We start from the raw sequence: 21521 nt of genomic DNA, 5'->3' as shown, positions 1-21521 counted from the left end.
AAAAAACTGGATAGGGTAGACAAAGACATCATTTGCTGCTCAGCCTGTTTCTAGCATGCTTTATCATCTGACTCCTCTTGTGCTATGGAAGCAGATCTTAAATGTGTCAGGTAGTGGGAGAAGGGACAGGGTTTACTGGTGTGATGCCACTTATTTAAACAGAGTTGCACAAAGACCGAAGTTCATCTACAGAGCCTATATGTCTGTCCCATTAGATAAAAAAATCTTGATAATGTGCTTTATGATACTTTTCTCTTCTTTCAGGTGGTGGAAGACAATGTGGACCCAGAAACAACTTTACTGGTCTACTTACGGAGGAAATGTATCCAATATCAGGAATAACTGTGTACGGTTTCAAATAGGTATGGGATTCCACCATGATTTACTGCTGCTATCCATCTATCGAACCCTAATCAGGCAGTGTGCCTGGGGGTGAGAGTAGTCTGTAGATTAGTATCAGTTGGATTGTGAGTTCATCAGCTCATCTAAGTTAAGCAGCATCACATCTAGATAATACTTGGAAGGGAGGCTTCTGATAGTTGCTGATGATCCAGGGTAGGTCAGAGAATCATACTAAAAAGAGGCCCCCAAAATTTAGAGAACTGTTCATTTCTGGTCAGATATAAACTGCGCAGCAATGTCTGCATTTTTACAGATGAAAGCTTTTTTCATGTCTGTTTCAGTACATCAAAGCCTTTTGTGCAAAGAGAGATTCCTAACTTGGGTTCTGTGTCCCTATACAAAGCAGTGCTTTGACTGATTTTCATCAACAAGCTATGTTTTGCTGTAGCATACGCATGGTTGTGCAAAGATAATCAGTTTCACATTCATTCCAGTGGGAATGCTAATGACATTGGTATGAAGGGCCCAGTCCTGCTTTCGTTGAAGTCAATTTGCCACAGGCTTCAGTAGTGGAAGAGCAGGCCTGAACTGATTCTCTCTCCATGGCCATGTGTTCGCTCTTGCCAAACATGGCTTCTCTGTGAAAATCCGTTCTGTTTCTCTCTGCAGTGGCCAGTCCTGTTCAGTAAACAAAGGTAAAGTAATAATATATGAGAGTGGCATTTCCAAAAGCTTGTCTTTTTACATTCTTCTAGTAAACAGAGATGACTTGAGGTGCTGTGTTTCTGCGCTGCAGTGGGCATTTGTCCTGGATAAAAACTAAGAGTTTGATGCTACAAATTCTCTCTGTGCAAGAAAGTCCTGTAGCGAATGGAATTTTAGTGTACGAGGGGCTCATGGCACTGCTATATGCTCTCAGGGTGAAATTCAACCTGAGCGAGAACTGATTGGCTGGAGAAAATCTCTACTAGAAGAGCCTTATAAATTTCTCCCAGGTTGTCTTGTTTTGAGATATAGGAAATGCTCTCCTCTGTGGATGAGGTCATCAGGCCAGCCCCACGCACCTGGTAGATCCCCCTGTGCCTCGCTTCACTGTTTCTGGCTCCCATTACCTCTTTTTTCCAGCTGCATTAGAACCATCCTAACAGGGACTTCCCTTGGGCACGGCTGCTGCAGGGCCCCTTGCAGTAGAGGTCCTCATGTAAAAGGTAATACAGCCTCAGGATATAGCATTCATTTTTGCACATGCACCAATGTACGTTTTTTGCATGTGTGACGTATTCACTCATGTACAGCAAACCCTCGATTTAACAGACCCCGATGTAATGGACTTCAGAAATAACAGATGCTGTCTGCCAGCCTTCCCCCGCTGCCCTTCCCCCAAATCAATGCCAGAGACTCCCCAGAGCTGCTGCTGGAGCTGGAGGGGCCACCACTGTGGCTGAGGCCACCGGGCCCAGAGGAGACAGGTGGGGAACTGTGGTGGGGCACAGGAGCTCTCCCCCACCAGCCCCATGTTCATGGAGCATGTTGGTGCCCGGCCGCTGCCATGGTATCGGGAGCTGCTGCCGACTGGCAGGCTGGGGGCAGCCATGATCTACCTTCGCGAGAGTAGCTCAGAGCCAGTGGCTGGAGAAGCTCCAGGGCTGAGAGCTGCAGGAGGCAGAAGGAGCCAGGCCGGCATTCATCTCCTCTGCTGGTAATTGGGAGAGGGGGATGAAGGTGTGAGGGGAAGAATGGGGCAGGAGGGGGAAGGAAAGATGCGGGGGCAGAGGACAGGAGTGAGCAATGTGTTGGGAAGGTCAGTGCGTCATCATACAGTCTAACCATTTGGCTATAATGGACTTTTGGCATTAACTGACGCCCCTTCCCCTTATTTGTCTGTTAAATCGAGGTTTAGTGAATATTCATCTTTCTGGATGTGCAATTAATTGACCTCTGGTGATTGATTCCTGGAGTAGATGACCTCAGAAAACAGGCATGTACTCAGGTACCTTGCTGAATTGGGGCCTCACTTTAATTCCTGTTGTTATCCAGGAATCTCCATGGCATGTTTGGAGAGAACTTCAGTTTTCATCAACTTTTTTTATTTATGCTGTTTCTAAGGATTCTTGAATTTGACCATCAGAAATAAATGCTATACGTTGAGCTCAAAATCCATGCGACTAAAATTCCCTGCCTAGGTTTGGCTGACTTAGACTTGTCAGCTTGGGTGTTTTTGGGTGTGCTTAGCACTTTTTGCTCGCTTGTCCCATACGTTAACTTCGAAGTAAGGGAAAATGTGTGTAGACTCTCTACTGGCTACTTTGATGTAGTGCCTAACTTCCAAGTTAACTTCCAAGTTAGTCCCTAGTGTAGATGCACCCTGTGGGTGAAACGCATGGTCATTGCACTCTTGAATGAACTCATACAGAAGAGTGAGAGAAGGCAAAAATACCATATACTCCATGGGCACACGTTTCTTACAATGTAATTGCTCCATATCTGATCTTTCAACACTTGTCTTCAAAGGAAACCCGCCCAACACCACCCAAAGGTGAGTCTGTGAATTTAAAATTCATAACAAGACATTGAAGATCATACACTTGGCAGAGACAATTGTTTTTTGGCTCATTACAAGTATCAGTAACACATCTGCCTGATAATTCTCAATGGCTTACCTCAACCCTCTTCAAACCTCTTCTGAATAACAGTTCAGTCTTTATTACCCAGTCCTTTACAAGTGGCTGTCTATAAGCTGTTTTACTCCTTACGCTTAGCGGTCTGTTCCAACTTCTATCTAGCTGATTTCCATCCCCAGACGTGAAGAAGAACTCTGTGTAGTGTAAAACTTGTGTCTTCCACCCAGAGGTCAGGCCAGTGAACTAGACTACATCACCTACCTTGTCTCTCTTGTATTCTGGTACCAACAGAGATACGACCACACTGGAAAAAAAAAAAGTTTCAGTAGTATTCCCTCCCTCTTTTGTGGTAAAATTTAAAAAATTTCCTAGAAAATGTCAAGATTAAAAACTTGTAATCGTCTCTTAAACGTATATTATTTAGTTCACTGCTTTACTATCGGATCTTCATGTGCCAGTCTTGCAATCTTCACATTTGAGGGTTTGCTTCTGTAAAAACTAAGTGGTTGATAAAGGAAAATGTAACCCCCCCAAAAACAAGCCCCCAAAACTCAGTTTTCAACCAGAGCCTTTGGAGGTTGGACTGGTCCCTTTTGAAAACTTTGGATGTAAAAGGGTTGGGGGCTTTATATTTACTAGTGTTATTGCTCTGTGCTCCTGTATTTTCCTTAACCTTTGTTGTCTCAGTGGGGCTTCATGGAACCAAGCTAGGCTGTGGAGAAGGTGGATGTGGTGCTTGCACTGTTATGATATCCAAGTATGACAACTTCCAGAAGAAAATTGTGTATCCTTTGCAAGCTGAACAAGTAAACTGAGATGCAAATGAAAATAACAATGAATCTAGGTTTTTGCTTTTGTGATGCATCTTTATTATTATTATTATTATTATTATTATTATTATTATTAAAGGAGTGTTGTTACACAGTGTTATATGTCTGCTGACACCTCAATCCCCATTTTAGGCTTTAGCTTAGAAGATACAAGAAGTTATTTCCTTCAACAATATTGTAATTGCTTATGGAGATTTTACACTTTACATGTGGAAAAGCTCCTGTGCAGAGGCTCCAACAGCCGCTGCAGACCCTGGGGCAAGGTGGCGGGGGGGACGGCTCCATGCCCTGGAAGGCGCAGGGACACGAGCAGAAGGGGCAAACTGCGTGCAGCTGGAGCAGTGGTGTCTTGGCACTTCCAAGGGGCCTGGAGCTTTGGCTCTGGCTGCGGCCAAAATAACAATGGGAATGGCTGGAGCACTGGGTATCTTTGAAACTCCAGGCCCAGGGGAAACTGCCTCCTTTGCCCTTCCTTGTCAGCAGACCTACTCCTGTGACAGACCAGATGTGAGCTCAGGTAGTTGTGCCTGATACGGTAGCTTTTATGACCCTCAAGTAGCATTCTCCTGTTGTCATGCAGCCCAGTTTTTGCCCTGGCAAGAATAAAATGACAAGTACTTTGATGGGATCTTTATTACATCTTTGGAATCATAGAATCATAGAACACTAGGACTGGAAGGGACCTCAAGAGGCCATCAAGTCCAGCCCCCTGCCCCAATGGCAGGACCAAGTACTGTCTAAACCATCCCTGATAGACATCTATCTAACCTGTTCTTAAATATCATCTGGCTTCTGTGCCTATGTTGATATCACCACTGTATTTGCAGATATCCATTTAATTGGCAAAACAACTATTTAGCACATGCCGTTTTGTTGTTCTCAGTTCTTGATGGTCTGTGGAGCTAAGCAATGAAAGCACACTGAGAAGAAGTAAAACACTGGTTATTCTTTCTGTGGAGAATGGCAGAACTGTCAAATAACCCAAATGTCATAGGTACTGTAACATGGATAGCTGAACGTTCCTAATGAGGAGATGACTTCTTGGTCACTCTCAAAGGGTGGCCAAGAGAAGAAAATGTATGGTGTCTCATTGACAACTTACTTCAATTAATCTATTCCCAAGGAGCCAAAAATATTTATTTTTTAGGGCTATCCTGGCTGCAGGGATCGTGAATGCTAATTCTGAGGAAAGTTGTGGCTACTTTGTTTGATTTCATCTTTAATCAGATGCATTTTTCACTGTGTTTCCCACCTAAAACAGGTGTGTCTGAGCACAGGGTTGGGTTATTATTCTTAGCTCTCACATGTGCCCTCAGGCAAATCATTTGCCATCTCTGCCTGTGTCCCCATTTGCAATATACTCATTGAAACTGCCAACAGAGATGTTGTTAGGGCTAATTAGCTTAATTTTTATAAGTGCTGTCATTACTCCCAGTGTCCTGTCATGCACAGCATTGCTTTTCTCCACCCATTTGTTTGTCATAACCAGACTGCCTACAGCTGCAACAGTGTATAGTAAAGCCTCGAAATACATGGTTTCGAGTCGTGCTTAACTCGCATTAACACGAGTTAAGTGCAACTCAAAATCCCACTCCCCTGGCCCTGGCTCAACCCCCGCCCCCTCCGGGCCTGCATGGCACCACTTCAACCGCCTCTCCCCAGCCTTGGTCACCCCCCACACATGGTTCCGGCAGACCCTATGCCCTCGCTTCTGGGTCCAGCTCACCACCCATCAGAGGTGTGGCTCTGGTTCAACCTCCCCAGGCCCGGTTGAAACCCCCCGCTGGTTCACCACCCATGCATGGCTCTGTCTCAACCCTCCTCCATGTGTGGCTCCGGCTCAACCCCCTGCAAGGCTCACCACCAGCGCACAGCTCTGGCTAATCCCCCTCCCCCCACACAGGCAGCCCCAGTTCAAACCTCCACTGCCTCAGTTCAACTGCCCACCCCACACTCCCGCGTCTCTGGCTTAACTGCACCCCAGCAGCCCTAACCCATGCCAGGCTTAACCCTCCCCATCTGCCCCCCCAACCCCAGGACTTACCTTTCAAAAGGAACTCCAGGTGCTCCAGCTGCAGAATGTACATTCCACCGGTGGAGGGGGGCGTGGAATCTGCCCCGGACTTTTGCAAAATTCAAGTCTCATGAGGGTGTGTGGGACCGGCACCCTCACGTCAACTGAGGCACTACTGTTTATTAATGATGGCAAAGCATGCCAAGCCTCATGAATCCATTTCCTGCGGTGAGCACCGCTGGCCCATGACTTTACAAATGAAGTGACCTTAACTTACAGTTCTAGCCACTACTCTGTAAATGCTTGTCTTTTCCCAGTCTGCGCCCTGCATCATGTAGCGGTAACTACTGTTGAAGGCATAGGAAGCACAAAGACAAGGCTGCATCCTGTCCAGGTGAGCTGTCTCTGCTATTAAATCTTAGGACAAGGTTACCTGTGGTAGGCCTCTTTAGCGGACTCACCCTGATAACTCACCGTTCTAACACCTCCTGACATGAGAGGTGTTCTGCTGACCCCATGGGGGCATGCATGGCTTGTTCGCTCTACCCTGGGTATAAGGGAGGTGGGAACAGCTCCCAAGGCAGTGGGATCCCAGGGCGGGGACAGACAGCTTCTATAGGAGGAATGGATGGATCAGCTTATGCTGAGAGGAATATTTGGACTGAGGTTGAGCTTGTATTGTTCATACTTCCCATGTTAACAAAGCCAAAGCCCTGAGGGGGCGAGTTTCACCTTAGAAAGTATGCGCAAACTGTGCTGCCTGTGGGGAGCAGCCCCTATGCGCACAGGCATGTTGCAACTCTCTGCTGTAACCGAACATAGCAGGTGTCATTCCAGTACATTCCTAGTGCTGTTCTTTTGGGCCTGCAGTGTTGTGCAGTATCGATCCAAATTTTGTACCGGGGTGGAGAAGGGTGATCTTGTGGCACAAGCATCGGACTGGGAGCAGGGCTGTGGAGAGCAGGAAGGGCAGTTTACCCTTGGCCCCGTGGTCGAGAAGGTCCCCAGAATGGCAGAGGGTGGCCGGAGCAAGTCTGGCTGAGAGGCGTTGTGAGCTGGCACATGGGCTCGCAGTGCTACTCCTGTCTGGCGCCAGCTGGCAGTAATGAGAGAAGTGACTCGCTGCCCCAGCTGGGCCCACAATCCACGGTTGCTGCCACTGGCATCACTGAGCCAGAACTGAGGCAAATCACCATGCTGAGAGCCCAGAGGGAGGAGCAGGAGGGTGGGTTAGGAGGGGCCGTGGGGCTGGAGCTCAGGGAGAGGCAGGAGTGGTGGTACCCCCTTGGCTAAACACAGGCACAGCTCCCCCTCCTCAGGGGGAAGGTAGCAACTCCACAGGCCTGGGCCTTCTTTTACTTGCCAATTCCCCACCCTTCTTCTTAAAACTTTCATCTCCATAGTAAATTATTTGGAAAGACTGGAGGCCTCAGTGTCAGATTTTGTCCTGGGCCCCTCAAAACTTTTCTGCGGCCCTGGAGAAATCTAAGTGCTATTTTTGGCTCTGCCTTGGCCTTCCTGTGTGACCTTGGCTAGGAACTCAGTGTGCCTCAGTTTCCCTATCTATAACATTGGGATAATATTGTTTGCTTGCTTTACAGGGGTGTCGCTGAGGATTAATTCAGTAATGTTTCCAAAGGACTCTGAAAGTTGTGAGGGAGATGGAAAGTGTAGGTACTGACACTGGTAGTTGCTGATACTACAGTGCAGTGTTTGGAGGCACTAAAGGTTGAACCTCTCTCATTCGGAACTCTCTCATCTGGCAGACTCAATAATCCAGCATGATTTTAGTTAGCCGGACAACCGCTTATCATGGGTGTGTCCAAGTTTCCCATGGTCCCATAAAGTTTGTTCACAGCCACCAGTCCTGGCTTTCAGAGTTCTGTGCTGTTATTTAGCTCTAATTCACCCTTAAATGTCTTTTAAGAGCCCAGTAAGCAGTGAAACTGTTGCTAGTGTGCTGGATAATATTGACCTCTCGTCTTCCAGCAAAATCTCTCGTCCAGCACCAATCAGGTGCTGAGGGTGACGGACGAGAGATGTTCAGCCTGTAATTGTTTCACCTTTGCCAGAGATGCTGCCCTTGAGATGGAAATTTCTTTCCCCTGCACATATCTAGCGCTTGGTGTAGATTCTTTCCATGATGGTAAACAGCAAAGAGGGAACACTTGCATCTAAAGTGAGGTGGATGGAGTTTGGGTGGGTCCAGTTGGGTTGAGCTGGTGCCCTATTTTCCATGCTGCCCCTCCACCCTCCTGGGGCCAAACACATAAGCCTTGAAAGAAAAGGGTTTGAAATCCACAGGCACATTAAGTCTGATCAGTAGCCTCTATCTTTATGATGGACAACTGAAAAACCTGGGATTCAAATACACTTTGGGTGAAATCCTGGCCTCAAGGATTCTATGGCAAAACTCCAACCAGTTTTAGTAGGTCAGGATTTAGGGGAGTGTTTGAAATCCAGATCCTGATTCTGCCATATGAGTTCATCATGCGAATCTGTTTGAAACCCATCCAAATGGACTAACTGCTCTGGGAGGGCCAGCCCAGAGACATGAGGGACACTGACTAGTGACATGGAGTATTGTTAACAAGAACTGTTTGTTTTTGTCACTTTTTCATCTCAGGAGAGAATAGCAAAAAGCCATGGGTCCCAGTGTGGCTTTTGCACTCCTGGCATTGTCATGTCCATGTATGCATTACTTCGCAACAGACCTGACCCCAACATGGTGGAGATTGCAGAGAATTTTCAAGGTAATGCCTATTCCAAAACAGGCCTGCAGGTGTGCATTTTATGCGCTATTTTTTTGTGGGGGCGGGGAGGGGAGAGGGATACATTTCCTTCCCCATGTGGGACAGAGTACAGCTGACCTGATTGTTTTAAAACTGGCCTATTACTATCAGAATGTGACCCAGATTCTCCAGAATGAGCTGTTTCCTTTACATTGCTCATGTTTGTGTTTGTGTTTGTGTATATGTGTGTGTGTGAGAGAGAGGAGACAGAGTGAGAGAGAGGTGCAGTCTGGGCAGCCCTGAGGGCAGGGGGTGGAGATTGGTGGCACTCTCTGGGCAGCGCTAAGGGCTGCCTAGCCCCAGCCCTGTCCTCTTTGCCCAAGACCCCACCCCTTTTTGGGATACAGGCAGGGCCCCCTTTCCTTGCCCAGGGGCCTGGCGAGGCTGTTGGCCCTGCTGCAAATCACCATTGTGCTAGGCGCTGTGCAAATACAGAACAAAATGGTGCTCCTGGTAGGAAAGAGCTTACAAATTAAATAAATCACCTTATAGGGTCTGGGTTGTACTAGTTACTCCTTGCTGGTACAGAGCCTGTGGAGATAGCAGAGCTGGCTTCTGCATCAACCACCAGCTCCTGGTGACCTGGAGAGCAAAAGTTGCCTTATGCCAGTTCTCCATTTGCATAGGTTAGAGCAGTTTCTTGGCTGCTTTAACTAATGCTGGGCCTGGGCCCATGCTGCGGCAGGGACGACACCTGTGGCCATCCCTGCTAAAGAGAGATCTGTTGCAGGAGAGAAGTGAGCTCTGTTTTGCTCCAGGTGTTAGATAATTGACATGCTGAAGTTAAACCCCTGCATTCAAGGCTGCTGGATGCAAAACAGAAATGGTTGAAAAGTCAGTGAAAATTTTCACTGCCATTTTGATTTTCTGCAAGAAGAGAGTGCTGGATTTTGTGCAGAAATATTCCCCACATTTCAGTTTCCCACAGTTTGGGATCAACTCTGTCTCATGCTGGTCTGGTTAATGTGGGGAAGCGCCCTCCCAAAAAAAAATCAGCCTCCCATGTGTGCACAGACATTGTTGATGGGAAGATTGTTAACCTTTATCCCTTTGTACTGACCATGCAGGAAACTTGTGTCGCTGTACGGGATACAGACCCATTCTTCAGGGCTATAGAACATTTGCTAAAGTAAGTGGCTTCAGATAACAGTACAGGTTTCTGGAGGGCATTCAGCTGGCTGACTTGCTCAACTGTTGATACGATACACTGTTGGACTGGAAGAAAAGGAAATGCATTTGCCAGCCAACGCTCCCGCATTCCCCAGCTAACTCCTGAAGACAGCCCTGGACCCTGTCAATGTGTATGTTACATATTGAAAACATGACAAGCCCTCCTCGTTAATGGCAATTGCTCAGGTTATCGCCCTTTAGTAATCAGAGTGCTCAATGTGGTGGCCCCATGTCAGCTCATTAGTAAGCAAGCCTCTCATCTTTATAGTGCTTTTACTTAGGCTCTTAAAAATACAGCAGCCCACAAAAGAAAGCAGTTCCCAGATCCTCCCTGGTATGCGCAGGCATTGAAAGGTGTCTGACTGTGGTGTACAAGTAAGGATGGATGCATTACTAAGGACATAACTCTGTAAAGCCCAATTGGGCGATGACTTTGATGAAAGATGAACTGCAAAACTAAAATGACACTGGAAGTAAAGTTGATCTGTCAGCACTGACTATACCCTCCCCCTGGCACCTGCTGCCTAGGTTTGGTGGGCATTACACACAGCCAGACATCTTTTACTTATGCTTTTGGTGGTATTGAGAGGTAAAGAAGTGATTAGTATAAGGGATGTATCTTAGATAGGAAGAGAACACCGAGACATAAAGCCAATGAATTAGAATCATACAGTCACAGAATACTAGAACTATAAGGGACCTCAAGAGGTCATCAAGTCCCCCATGGCAGGGTCAAGTACCATCTATATTATTAGCTATTTAGTCCTATGGTGTGCACAGAATGGTGTGTATGAATACTGTTTTGAGGAACATATAGGTAGTTGTGAAATCCATTAGACACTGGAGCAGTCTCCTTAAGGAGATGGTGAAAGCTCTTCTACTTGAGTTATTTAAAACTAAACTGGACATAGAATATGCTGTAAGGGCCATCAGACCCACTGACGAAAGGAGAGACCTATTTATTTGGCATCTTCCATCTTCACTTTCTCTGTTTCTATGGTAGAAATTATAAATGGGAGGAGCAATTTCTTTTGCAAGTGTATGAAACCTTTTTAACTTGCTGGAAATCTACAGACTTTTCTCAGCAGTTTTTTGCCCATGTAGGACTGGAGCTACTGTGGGAAAGGAATCAATGGCCCAGGCTGCTGTAGCACTGCAAACAGTGGAGGCTGCTGTGGTGGAAAAGACAAGGGCCCCGGTTGCTGCATGAATGAGAAAGAAGACAATGCAGTAAGGCTTTGCCACACCTTTATTTTTTCTCCTCTTCTTTCACTATCTTTAGTTAGTGTTTTGTAGTGCATATTTTATTTTGTAGGTGCCAAAACCTGGCTCTGATGTTATTCAAGCAAAGCATGTCAGACTGAGGGCTTGTCTATGCTTAAAAGGCTACAGCTGTCAAGTTGTTGCATGTCAATGTAGGCACCACCTATGCCAATGGGATGGTTCCGCCTTCAGCATATGTAACCCACCTTCCTGAGAGGTTGTACCCAGACTGATGGAAGAATGTTTCTGTTGACCTAGCACTATCTCTTTAGAGGCTTAACTTAGCTTAGCAGCATTTATGAAACTATGGATTCTTCACTCCCTGACTGATGTAGTTAAACCAACCGGATTGTGTAGTGTAGACCAGGCCTCATTTTGCTGTTATTTGATCAGTGCTCAGGCAAACATCGCTAATATTGTTCAGTTACTCCAGTCTAACATTGGTATCAGGGAGATTGGGATAAAGTCCTTTGTGACTCTCCAGACAAATTCCTGCTGAGGGAAGATAAATAGAAGTTGGGAGCTCAAGATCTGGGCTGTTGTTTCATCTGTCTGTGTCATTCCGCTTTGTTGGCCAGAGTTAAATATAGACAGAGTGAAGTCCTCTTGTTCGGAGGAGAGAAACATGCACCCAGACAGGAATTTGCTTTGTGCCTTAGGCAATGGTGTCTTCCGTCTTGTTCAACCCAGCTGATTTCCAGCCTTTGGATCCCACGCAGGAGCCCATCTTCCCACCAGAGTTGCTGGTAGGTGCCTTCATGCAGCAGCGCAATGCAGCTCATGGGCCTGATTCTCTCTTTGAGGACCCTTGTGGCTCTTCCCCCGAGGAGCTGACTGTGTGAGTGACCGACACCACCTGGCTAATCCAGAGCAGGCATCAGCATTCTAGCCTGTCCCACACGAGCCCTGCCAGAAGAGGTTTTCCTGGGATACGTAGAATAAGCTGAATCAGAGCATCCCCCAGCTGCCCCGGTCATACCTCTTTCCGCTCAGCACTACTCACTCTCAGAGCTGTTCCGGCTTTCTCTCCAGTCTGCTCCCACTACCCCTGAAGGGACAGTTATGGGGGCCTGTGTGCCTGCAGACCCTCTCTCATGCCCTGCACACACCAGAGCCCAGGTTTCGGTCTGCCATGTGCATGTGTTCCCCTCCTCTGTATACTTTTAAGAAATCCCCCTTAAAATGTGCTGTTAGTTCCTTGGCTGCAGGTAGTACCCTCGACACAACCCAACATTAGCCAGTGCAGTGGTTGTCCCTCACAGTGCATTTCCTTATGCCAACACCAGCTCCTTCCGTTTCACTTGTAAGGCATTTCCATGTTATTGGAACACAGTTAGGTTGGGCTAATTCCTCTCTGATTTCCTCCTCCTAAAGAGCAGCCAACATGGAACCTTGGCGAAACCAAAGCCAAGGCAGGGATTCTGGGTGGGAGCCTTTTACCATCAGAGTCTGACCCATTTTATTTTCTCAGATGCAGAAAGACAAACCCCAGGAACAGCTGTGCTTCAAAGGCGAGCGTGTGACGTGGATACAGCCTACAACCCTTGAGAAGCTGCTGGCGCTGAAGGCCCAGTACCCCAATGCTAAGCTTGTAGTAGGAAACACAGAAGTTGGTAAGAACTAAGAGCCTGAGGCTCAGTTGAAGCAGGTGCTCAAGTTTTCCGTAGAAGAGTTTTCCAAGCACAATGCAAGACCAGTTTGGACTTCCTTAAAACAGCCCAAGTCAAACAACCATGGGAGTGGTTTCTGGAGGGCAAGTCATGGAGGCTTTTACTTTTTCCCACCTGGACCGGTCTCACAAGCATCCTTTTGTCCTACTTGTTGTAGCAAGCTAGCAAAATACTAATTCGGATCAGTGAGCCTTTTGTTCTAAGTTGGTGCGAATTATTGATGAGATATTGACAAAAAGAGGCCCACAGACACAAAACAGACTACTCTGTTTCTCATAGAAAGGGAAGAGAGACACTAAAAATGTATTTTCACTGGTGAATACGGTCCTGAAACTTTCAGTGATTTGCTTAAAGTTGTCCAGGCGCTGCATAAGCTTTGCAGGATGTGAGAGTTTGCACTGCCAATATTTTTTTAATGCAGAGGACAGAGAAGGAAGAGGAAATTTGCAAAACCAATCTGATTCCATGAAGAATTCCTCTCCTGACAGTTAATTCTATTTTCACACTGAAGATCTAGTTAGCCTAGCATTCTGATAGCAGAAATGAGTAATGTCCACATTTGGTCTGGGAGCTTCTTTACAGGGGAAAAGGTTGGTGGGTATTGCAGATTGGAGACGCATCTCATGGGTTCTACCCCTAAAATTTCGTTACACAAATGCTGCCACTGGCCAGTAATAAATGTGACCCTTCTTCTGAAACTCTTTAAGCTGTCGCCGAATAGAGCAAGGTCCCCACATTCGTGAACTTAAGGTTCGCAAATTCAATTATACGCAAGCAGCTGCTTTGTGGGCTCCAGGGTGGGGGGTGCCGGCAGCTGCTGTTTCCCTGGGGCTCCAAGCCTCCTCCCCACATTTGCGAAAATCAGTATTCATGAGGGTTCTGAACACCAATCAATATTAGTGAGGGTTTTAGTTCCATCATCTTTTCTGAGGCTCCATCTGATCAGCTCAATCGTGGTGAAATCGAGAGGACAAGTTGTGTGAATAGGGGAAGCACACATTAGCCAATCATCATTGTTCTGAGATTAACTGAATGTTAATGTGAATGTTGTGACCCTGCTGTATTTATAGGCTACGTCTACACGTGAAGCCAACATCGAAATAGGCTATTTCGATGAATAACGTCTACACATCCTCCAGGGCTGGCAACGTCGATGTTCAACTTTGACGTTGCGCGGCACCACATCGAAATAGGCGCTGCGAGGGTACGTCTACATGCCAAAGTAGCACACATCGAAATAAGGGTGCCAGGCACAGCTGCAGACAGGGTCACAGGGCGGACTCAACAGCAAGCCGCTCCCTTAAAGGGCCCCTCCCAGACACAGTTGCACCAAACAACACAAGAGACACAGAGCCGACAACTGGTTGCAGACCCTGTGCCTGCAGCATGGATCCCCAGCTGCCGCAGCAGCAGCCAGAAACCCTGGGCTAAGGGCTGCTGCCCACGGTGACCATAGAGCCCCGCAGGGGCTGGAGAGAGAGCATCTCTCAACCCCCCAGCTGATGGCCACCATGGAGGACCCGGCAGTTTCGACGTTGCGGGATGCGGATCGTCTACACGGTCCCTACTTCGACGTTGAACGTCGAAGTAGGGCGCTATTCCGATCCCCTCATGAGGTTAGCGACTTCGACGTCTCGCCGCCTAACGTCGAAGTTGACTTCGAAATAGCGCCCGACGCGTGTAGCCGTGACGGGCGCTATGTCGAAGTTAGTGCCGCTACTTCGAAGTAGCGTGCACGTGTAGACACAGCTATCAGCTGCAATTGCTGAAGCTCACTGAGCTGAGTTAAACAATAGCGTTGCCTTTTTCCTGAGAAACATCTAACTCAGTGAGTCTTATTTTAACTGTAGGTATTGAGATGACGTTAAAGAACATGCTGTATCCAGTGATAATATCCCCCAGGTGGATCACTGAAATGACCTTCATTCAGCACACAGAGGAAGGTAGGTAAAGAGCATTCATAATGCTACACAGTCAATGGAGAAAGGCACAAGAGAGGGGCTTTGTACAGCCACAAAAACCAGAGAAATTAGATTTGCTTTTCTTTGGATGAAGAGCCCCAAACTTCTTTTATTTCCATCATCTTTTCTGAGGCTCCATCTGATCAGCTTAATCATGGTGAAATCGAGAGGAGAAGTTGTGCGAATAGGGGAACCACACATTAGCCAATCATCATTGTTCTGAGATTAACTGATATGTGAGGGGCTACGGTCTTCCATTTTAAAAACTGTGCTTATAAAGCATCGTATTGACAGCCCACATGAGTGAAGGCCTGAATTTATCTAGAAAGATGAAGCAGGGCAAAATTCTCATATTCTCTGCCCTGCCAGTATGCCTCAACCTCTAGGGATTTGTCTACACTGCAATACAAGTGCAGGGTTAATGACATGAGTTAGCTGATCAGCGTTGAGGAACCCTGGGCTTGAGCAGCTGCGCTGAATGTTAACCTTATGTTAAGACTTTTCTAACCCATGCCTGAACCTAGGCCTCTAGGGTGCAGACCCAAATGACCATAATCCAGAGTCCCTAGTGCTTCTTGTCCTTCCTGCGCTGCCCCACCATATGGCCAGTCTAGCCCTCAGGCTAACTGCCTGCCTTGTACTTTACCAGGTAGCAGCTCACTTTACAACAGGCATGATCGGATTGTAGGTTGGTGATCAAAACAGAACAGAACAGAGTTAATGCTAGCTTGAGTAACTGCCATCTGCAAAGTGGGTTGCAGATTGTTGGGATAAAGAGGCGTAAGGAAGTTGTCCCATGGAATTTTGGGATACCTCTGGCAAGAAGTGACATGGATCTTTCAGACCTGCAGTGTCCTGGGAACCTGGGTCTGAGCCCTGGGTTAGTACAGTTGCAATGAAGTTACAAGGGGATTATGGTTTGAACCAGGCTCAGACATAATTTTACATTGCAGTGTAGACATGCCTAGGAGTAATTCAGTGTCCATGGTCCAGTATGGTTCTTCACCTCTTTGTTGAGCCTAGCAATTCTTATAAAGAATTGTGTTTTAGTTTATTATGGGAGAGTTGGAATTTGTGTCCACCAAACTCATCTCAGATAGAGGCTTCCGTCTGATGGGAACAACATGTGAGTCAGACTGATAGCCTATGACTGAAAGATTCTGTAGTTTATTAGCAATTTCCAGAGGCATTGGGTCCCCAAATGAGTGCATGCATAAAAGTGGTGATAGGTATGTTGATGGGTAGCTTGTAACTGGTAGGTGCATTTTATGCAAGAATCTGTTGATAGCTGTCTGGGTGGTTCAGCGCATGTTCAGTCGGGAGAGAGGTCCAAAATTTTCAACTGGAAAATGATATTAGCAAATTAATGAAGAAATATTTTATTGAAAAGAAATGCAGTGCCTCATGCCCCTTCCTCTGTAACTTTCCCAGTATAATTTCCTGGGAAATAGTCACAGCGGGGTAGCCATATTAGTCTGTAGCTTCACAAATAATAATGTAGCACCTTAAAGATTAACAAATTTATTAGGAAGTAGGTCTTACCCACGAAAGCTCATTACCTAATAATTTTTTTAGTCTTCAAGGTGCTACAGGACTGCTTGTTATTTCTGGGAAACGTGCACTGTGGCTGTTGGTGAAAATTCTGTTGTTCTCATTTGCAGGTATTATCTTTGGGGCAGCCTGCACACTGACTGTGGTGGAAGTGGTGCTGAAAAAAGCTGTGGCTGAGCTTCCTTCCTACAAAACAGAAGTGTTCCAGGCTATGCTAGATCAGCTGAGGTGGTTTGCAGGCCTGCAGATCAAAAATGTTGCAGTAAGTGACTCAGGAAAGCCAGTGAGCTAACGCTGGAAGAAGGGGCAAGAAGCTTAAACAAAGAAAATGATGATTGAATAACTCACTGTGCCAGCTGATAGGAATAAGGGGATTTCGAAGTCTGCAGGGTCCTTCCAAAAAGGACCCATGTGTAGACGAGCCACAGGCAAGCAAATGGCGGCACTTTCGAAGTGGCATGACCAGCAGCATGCTAATGAGGCACTGAATATTCATTTCAGCGCCTTATTAGTATTCTCCGATTTGGCCATTAGCATGGCCATTTTGAAGTTTTGGCCAAGTGTGCCACAGTCATTGTGGTCCTTTCTTGTGGATTCTTTCCCAATACAATTCTGCTGCAGGCCCATGTATGTTGTAAGGCTATTTTGTCTTTTGTTGTCTTACATGACTATATGACAATGTTTCTCAGGAAAGGGTGTATGTACTCTTGGGGGTCGAACCAAGAATGTGAGCATCCATTGATCTTACTAGAGCTTTCCTCTGTGCTTGGCAAAATATCAAGAGCTATGTTTTTGGAGGTCCAGAGGTCTGTTGAATAAGAAAATAACTTTTAAAGCAGGTTGAAGAACCTGACATGAGGCCTTAGAGTGCAAAGTTCTAAGTGCCCTCAATTCCCAACCAAAGGAAACTGAGCTATCGGGGCATTTCTCAGGAGATGCTCTGCATGCTGCAGGATTGGGCCATTGATTTGAACTTTGGAGCTATTATCATGATTGATTAAAGTATGAGACATTTTCATCCTTGAAAACCATTACATGCCTCTATTGATTTGAATTGTAACTGGCTGTGTGGGTCTTGTTGAGTCATTGATTATGTCTCCTTTATTTGAATTTTGGAACTATTATCATGAATGATTAAAGCATGAGACATTTTCATCCTTGAAACCTGTCATATGCCTCTATTGATTAGGATTGAAAGGGGCTGTGTAGGTCTTGTGTGCTCATCACTGGACCTGAAGTAAAACTCTAAAAATCTAGAAGTCTAGTCAAGCTGTATGGTTACATGCGAATCAGTGATGGTTAGCAAAGTAGCACTAGCCATACGTTCCCAGCTGTCTTCTAATCTGCCTGTTTGGTTTGCTTTATTTCAGTCCCTTGGGGGAAATATAATGACTGCTAGTCCAATTTCTGATCTCAACCCTGTCTTCATGGCATGTGGCAGCAAATTGACTGTGGTATCAAATGGTAAGTTTATTCAAAGTTCTAAATGACAGTGAGGGAAGTACTGTAATCCGTAGTCCATTTCCTGGGGTGGCTTAGACCAGACCAGAATGTAGGGGACAAAAAACCCACATGTAATGTTAGGGACTCTGGGTGCTTAACAGCTGGGGAGAAACAAAAGGTTTAGGTAAGTTTAATAAACCCAGTAAAGAATCCCTTTTGCCTTTGTTATGAAATAATCCTGCTAATGCCCTTTCCTCCTCCCCCTCCACAAACAGAAAATTAACTGAAAACGTCCATTTCTGAGGAAGTAGTAAAGGGATTATGGTGATGGTGGGAGTTAAATCCATGTTTCCATCACCATAATTCCCTGGGACTGGACAGGGAGCTGGACTAGGTGTCCTCTTGAGTTCTCTTTCAGTCCTATGAGTCTATGACTCTGATCCCTGTGAATCTTTGAGATTAGGGCTGCTACCTGACTTTTTAAAAAATGATAGACTCATATGACTGGAAGGGATCTTGATAGGTCATATAGACAGTCCTCTGTGCTCATGGCAGGACAAAGTATTATCTAGACCAGGGCTTCCGAAACTTTATATGGTTGGAAACTATTCTTTTTCAGTACCTTTTTTTGCGGCCCAAAAATATAAATGTTTATTGAAAAAACAGTGAATGAAAAATGAATGATTTTCACTGTTTATTATTTATTCACCATAATAATAGTACATAATAATATAAATCTTGATATAAAATACTTAAGTGCCTAACTTATTGTTATTACCTTAATTACATGGAAAAATATGAAATGTACCAAATTAATAGGCTCGTGTGCAGTAATTTGTATATTTTCTAAGGACCAGAATTTTTTCCCAAGGGCTGATACTGGGCCATGGACCATACTTTGGAAAACGCTGATCTAGACCATCTCTGACAGGTGTTAATCTAACTTTCTCTTAAATGTCTCCAGTGAGGGGAGAGTCCACAATCTCCCTGGGCAAATTATTTCAGTGCCACCCTGACAGGAATTTTTTTCCCAATGTCCAACCTAACCTCCCTTGCTGCAATTTAAGCCCATTGCTTCTTGAGCTAATCTCAGTGGTTAATGAGAACAACTTTCCTCCTCCTTGTAATATATTTTTAGGAAGATTAAAAACTGTAATTATGTCTCCTTTAATATGGGAAAAACTGAAACAAATCTGTTTTTTTCAGTCTTCCCTTGAAGATAATTTTTCTTTTGGCTTGTCTGTGGATTTTCTCCAGTTTGTCCACATTGTTCCTGAGATGTGGTTCCCATGAAGGGACACAATACTCCAGTGGAGGCTTACTCAAAGCAGACTAGAGTGGAAGAATTACTTGTCATGTCTTGCTTATAACACTCCTGCCAATGCATCCCAGGAATGATGCTGGCTTTTTACTTATTTATTTGCAACAGTGCTATGCAGTTGACTCGTACTATCATGCTAAATGTGATAAAGATCATATATGGTAGTGGTTATTCAGAAGATATTGAAGGGGTTGATAAAAGTAGGATCCTTCTCGGAATTAATAGTGCTGGTGTGTAATGTTCTCTTGTGAATGGTGAAAACTGTACATTGGGATAAGAGCTGGATGAAATTTTTCAACCAAAACTGCTTTTGGGAAAAGAGCAAAGATTCAGTAACACTGAAATGTATTGGGAATTTATGAGGTAATATCTTAAATTCAACTGTTTGTGAAAGAGACAAGCTTTCAAGATACACAGGGCTCTTCTTCAGGTCTGTTATGCTGGGACCAACACAGCTACAACAACATTGGGCAGTTTTGTCAAAGTGTTTTAGCCAAAATCTTCCTTTTTAAAAAATAAGTCCAAAAAAGTCAAAATGTTAAATTGTCAAAAATTCTTGAAATTAAAGCAAAATAAATTCTTATTATTAATAATAACATTTTTGACTTGCTGAACATTTTGAAAAAAATATGTTTTTTGAAGACAATTTTTTTTCGGTATTTTGGAATTGCCACCAAACTGAAAAATCATTTATGCACATGGCCCTAATTTGGAGGCTGGAAACTGATTCATTTGGTATTTGGAATGAATTATGATCAAAGGGAGACCTCTCAAAATCTTTATTTCCTATTTAACTCAATCCTTATGCAGACAAAATTCCTACAGGAGTCAGTGGAGGTGTGCCTTCATATGGGTTGAGTTGAACTTGAGGAAGTTGTTCAGGACTTGTCGAGAAAGATTAAGAAATTAAGAAGGTAAAATAAATGAGATTGAATCAAATGTAGTTTATGCTACTGTAAAGTCCCTTCTACATGCCTGACCATAATTCTTTACCTGGATGCAACTGGAGACTGTTGCCTGACACGCTCACCCAACCATTTGTTTCTCTTTCCTTTTCATGTTCTACAGAAGGCAGAAGAATTGTAAGAATGGATGAAAAGTTCTTTACTGGTTACAGAAAGACAGCATTAAAGCCTAATGAGATATTGCTCTCCATTGAGATACCTTACACTAAGAAGGTGAGAGACAGGCTGGAATTAACAATAGTCTAATGGCTGTGTAAAGCTGAGCTGGTATTACTCATTGGAGGAACCAAACTTGCTTGATGGATGTAAACCAACTTGTTCATGAAGACTAACTTCCAGAAGAAGTGTGCTTAAATAGTCCCCTACTGGGTCAGCTGAAAGGAAGGTCATTTTAGAATGGCTGTCCCTTTCTGGATCACAAGAGCTTTTTATTCAAGTTTGGCTGTGGTAATATGACCCTTAGATGGGGGACTCCAACGTTATTTATGCCTTTGCTCATGTCTGTCCACCAGACATATACAAACTTTTTCCACATACTTAACCTTTTAGGCTCTCAAGAAATTTGGGTGGATCCAGAAGGTGAAAAAACTAGTTGAAATCAATGAATGTTTTTACACTCAACAGTTCAGAATAATTTCCTTGGAAACAATCTGACACTACAATTTTTAAAAGCTGAACTTTCAGTATAGAGATTCTCTCTGTTCCTTCTGGGTGATCTTCTAGGAGGTGGGTAAAACCATGGGTGGGAGAAGCTGAAAGGCTTTTCTATCCCATGTTTTGTCTAGTCTGACAAAAGATATTCCCCCCAAGAACATCCCATACTGGACTTGTTATCCTCAGCCAGTTCCCCATGAGAGCTGTTTTTTTGGACTCATCACTGGTGCTAGTTGTCAAAAATAATCCTGCTTGTGCTGTGGTAGGCTACTGTGTTTCAGTTCCATCCCTAAAGGAGGAGCAGGATGACAATGCAAGAGGTAAAGTACTAAAGCTTCAATAAGTTGACCAGTGAAGTTTGAGCTGTTCCTCTAAAGCCAGAAGGTGGCTTTACGGAGCAATGCACAGCGATACGTAAGTTTGAGAGAGGAACTCATCAAATGAAGGCATTTAACTAGTATAGAAAGTAGTTAGATCAGCAGGACATTTCATCTGAGTGTGTTTTGGTGTTATTTTTCCCTCTGACTGAGTTTAGATCTGTCAAGAGGTGCTAGTTTAACATCCCTGCAGATTTGGCAGATCACAGCTGAACTGGTGGACCTGCAAGCTTCTATATACAGTTCTTGTGGGGTTAACCATTGAAACAATTTACCAAGGAGTGGGGTGGATTCTCCATCGCTATCAATTTTTAAGTCAAGATGGGATGTTTTGCTAAAAGCGCTACTCTAGGAACTGTTTTGGGGACATGCTATGGCCTGCTATGTATAGGAGGTGACTGGATAATCACAATGGCCCATTCTGGCCTTGGAATCTGACTGCTTCTCGACAGTGAACTACAGAGTTAGTGTCTAGGGCTGGGTCTACATTTACCTTGAATGTTGACAGATCCTATGCAATTTTAAATATGCCAGTTGTGTACCAAAA

General features: G+C 44.9%; 1 protein-coding gene across 2 annotated transcripts in view; it reads left to right on the top strand.

The window, feature by feature from the left end:
- Window positions 1-21521, top strand: part of XDH (xanthine dehydrogenase) — a 76878-nt gene that overhangs the window by 6965 nt on the left and 48392 nt on the right. For both annotated transcript variants that reach the window (XM_074989860.1, XM_074989859.1), the window contains 12 exons: window positions 265-322; window positions 3651-3747; window positions 6093-6201; window positions 8434-8560; window positions 9667-9728; window positions 10874-10999; window positions 11692-11778; window positions 12504-12645; window positions 14553-14645; window positions 16325-16476; window positions 17585-17678; window positions 20047-20156. In XM_074989860.1, the coding sequence (XP_074845961.1) occupies window positions 3710-3747; window positions 6093-6201; window positions 8434-8560; window positions 9667-9728; window positions 10874-10999; window positions 11692-11778; window positions 12504-12645; window positions 14553-14645; window positions 16325-16476; window positions 17585-17678; window positions 20047-20156 (1140 nt within the window). In that variant the 5' untranslated portion in view covers window positions 265-322; window positions 3651-3709. The remainder of the gene's footprint in view (window positions 1-264; window positions 323-3650; window positions 3748-6092; window positions 6202-8433; window positions 8561-9666; window positions 9729-10873; window positions 11000-11691; window positions 11779-12503; window positions 12646-14552; window positions 14646-16324; window positions 16477-17584; window positions 17679-20046; window positions 20157-21521) is intronic.

This window comes from Carettochelys insculpta, chromosome 3 (assembly GCF_033958435.1).
Source record: "Carettochelys insculpta isolate YL-2023 chromosome 3, ASM3395843v1, whole genome shotgun sequence".
Lineage (NCBI taxonomy): Eukaryota > Metazoa > Chordata > Testudines > Carettochelyidae > Carettochelys > Carettochelys insculpta.
This window is presented reverse-complemented; position numbering and strand designations above follow the sequence as displayed.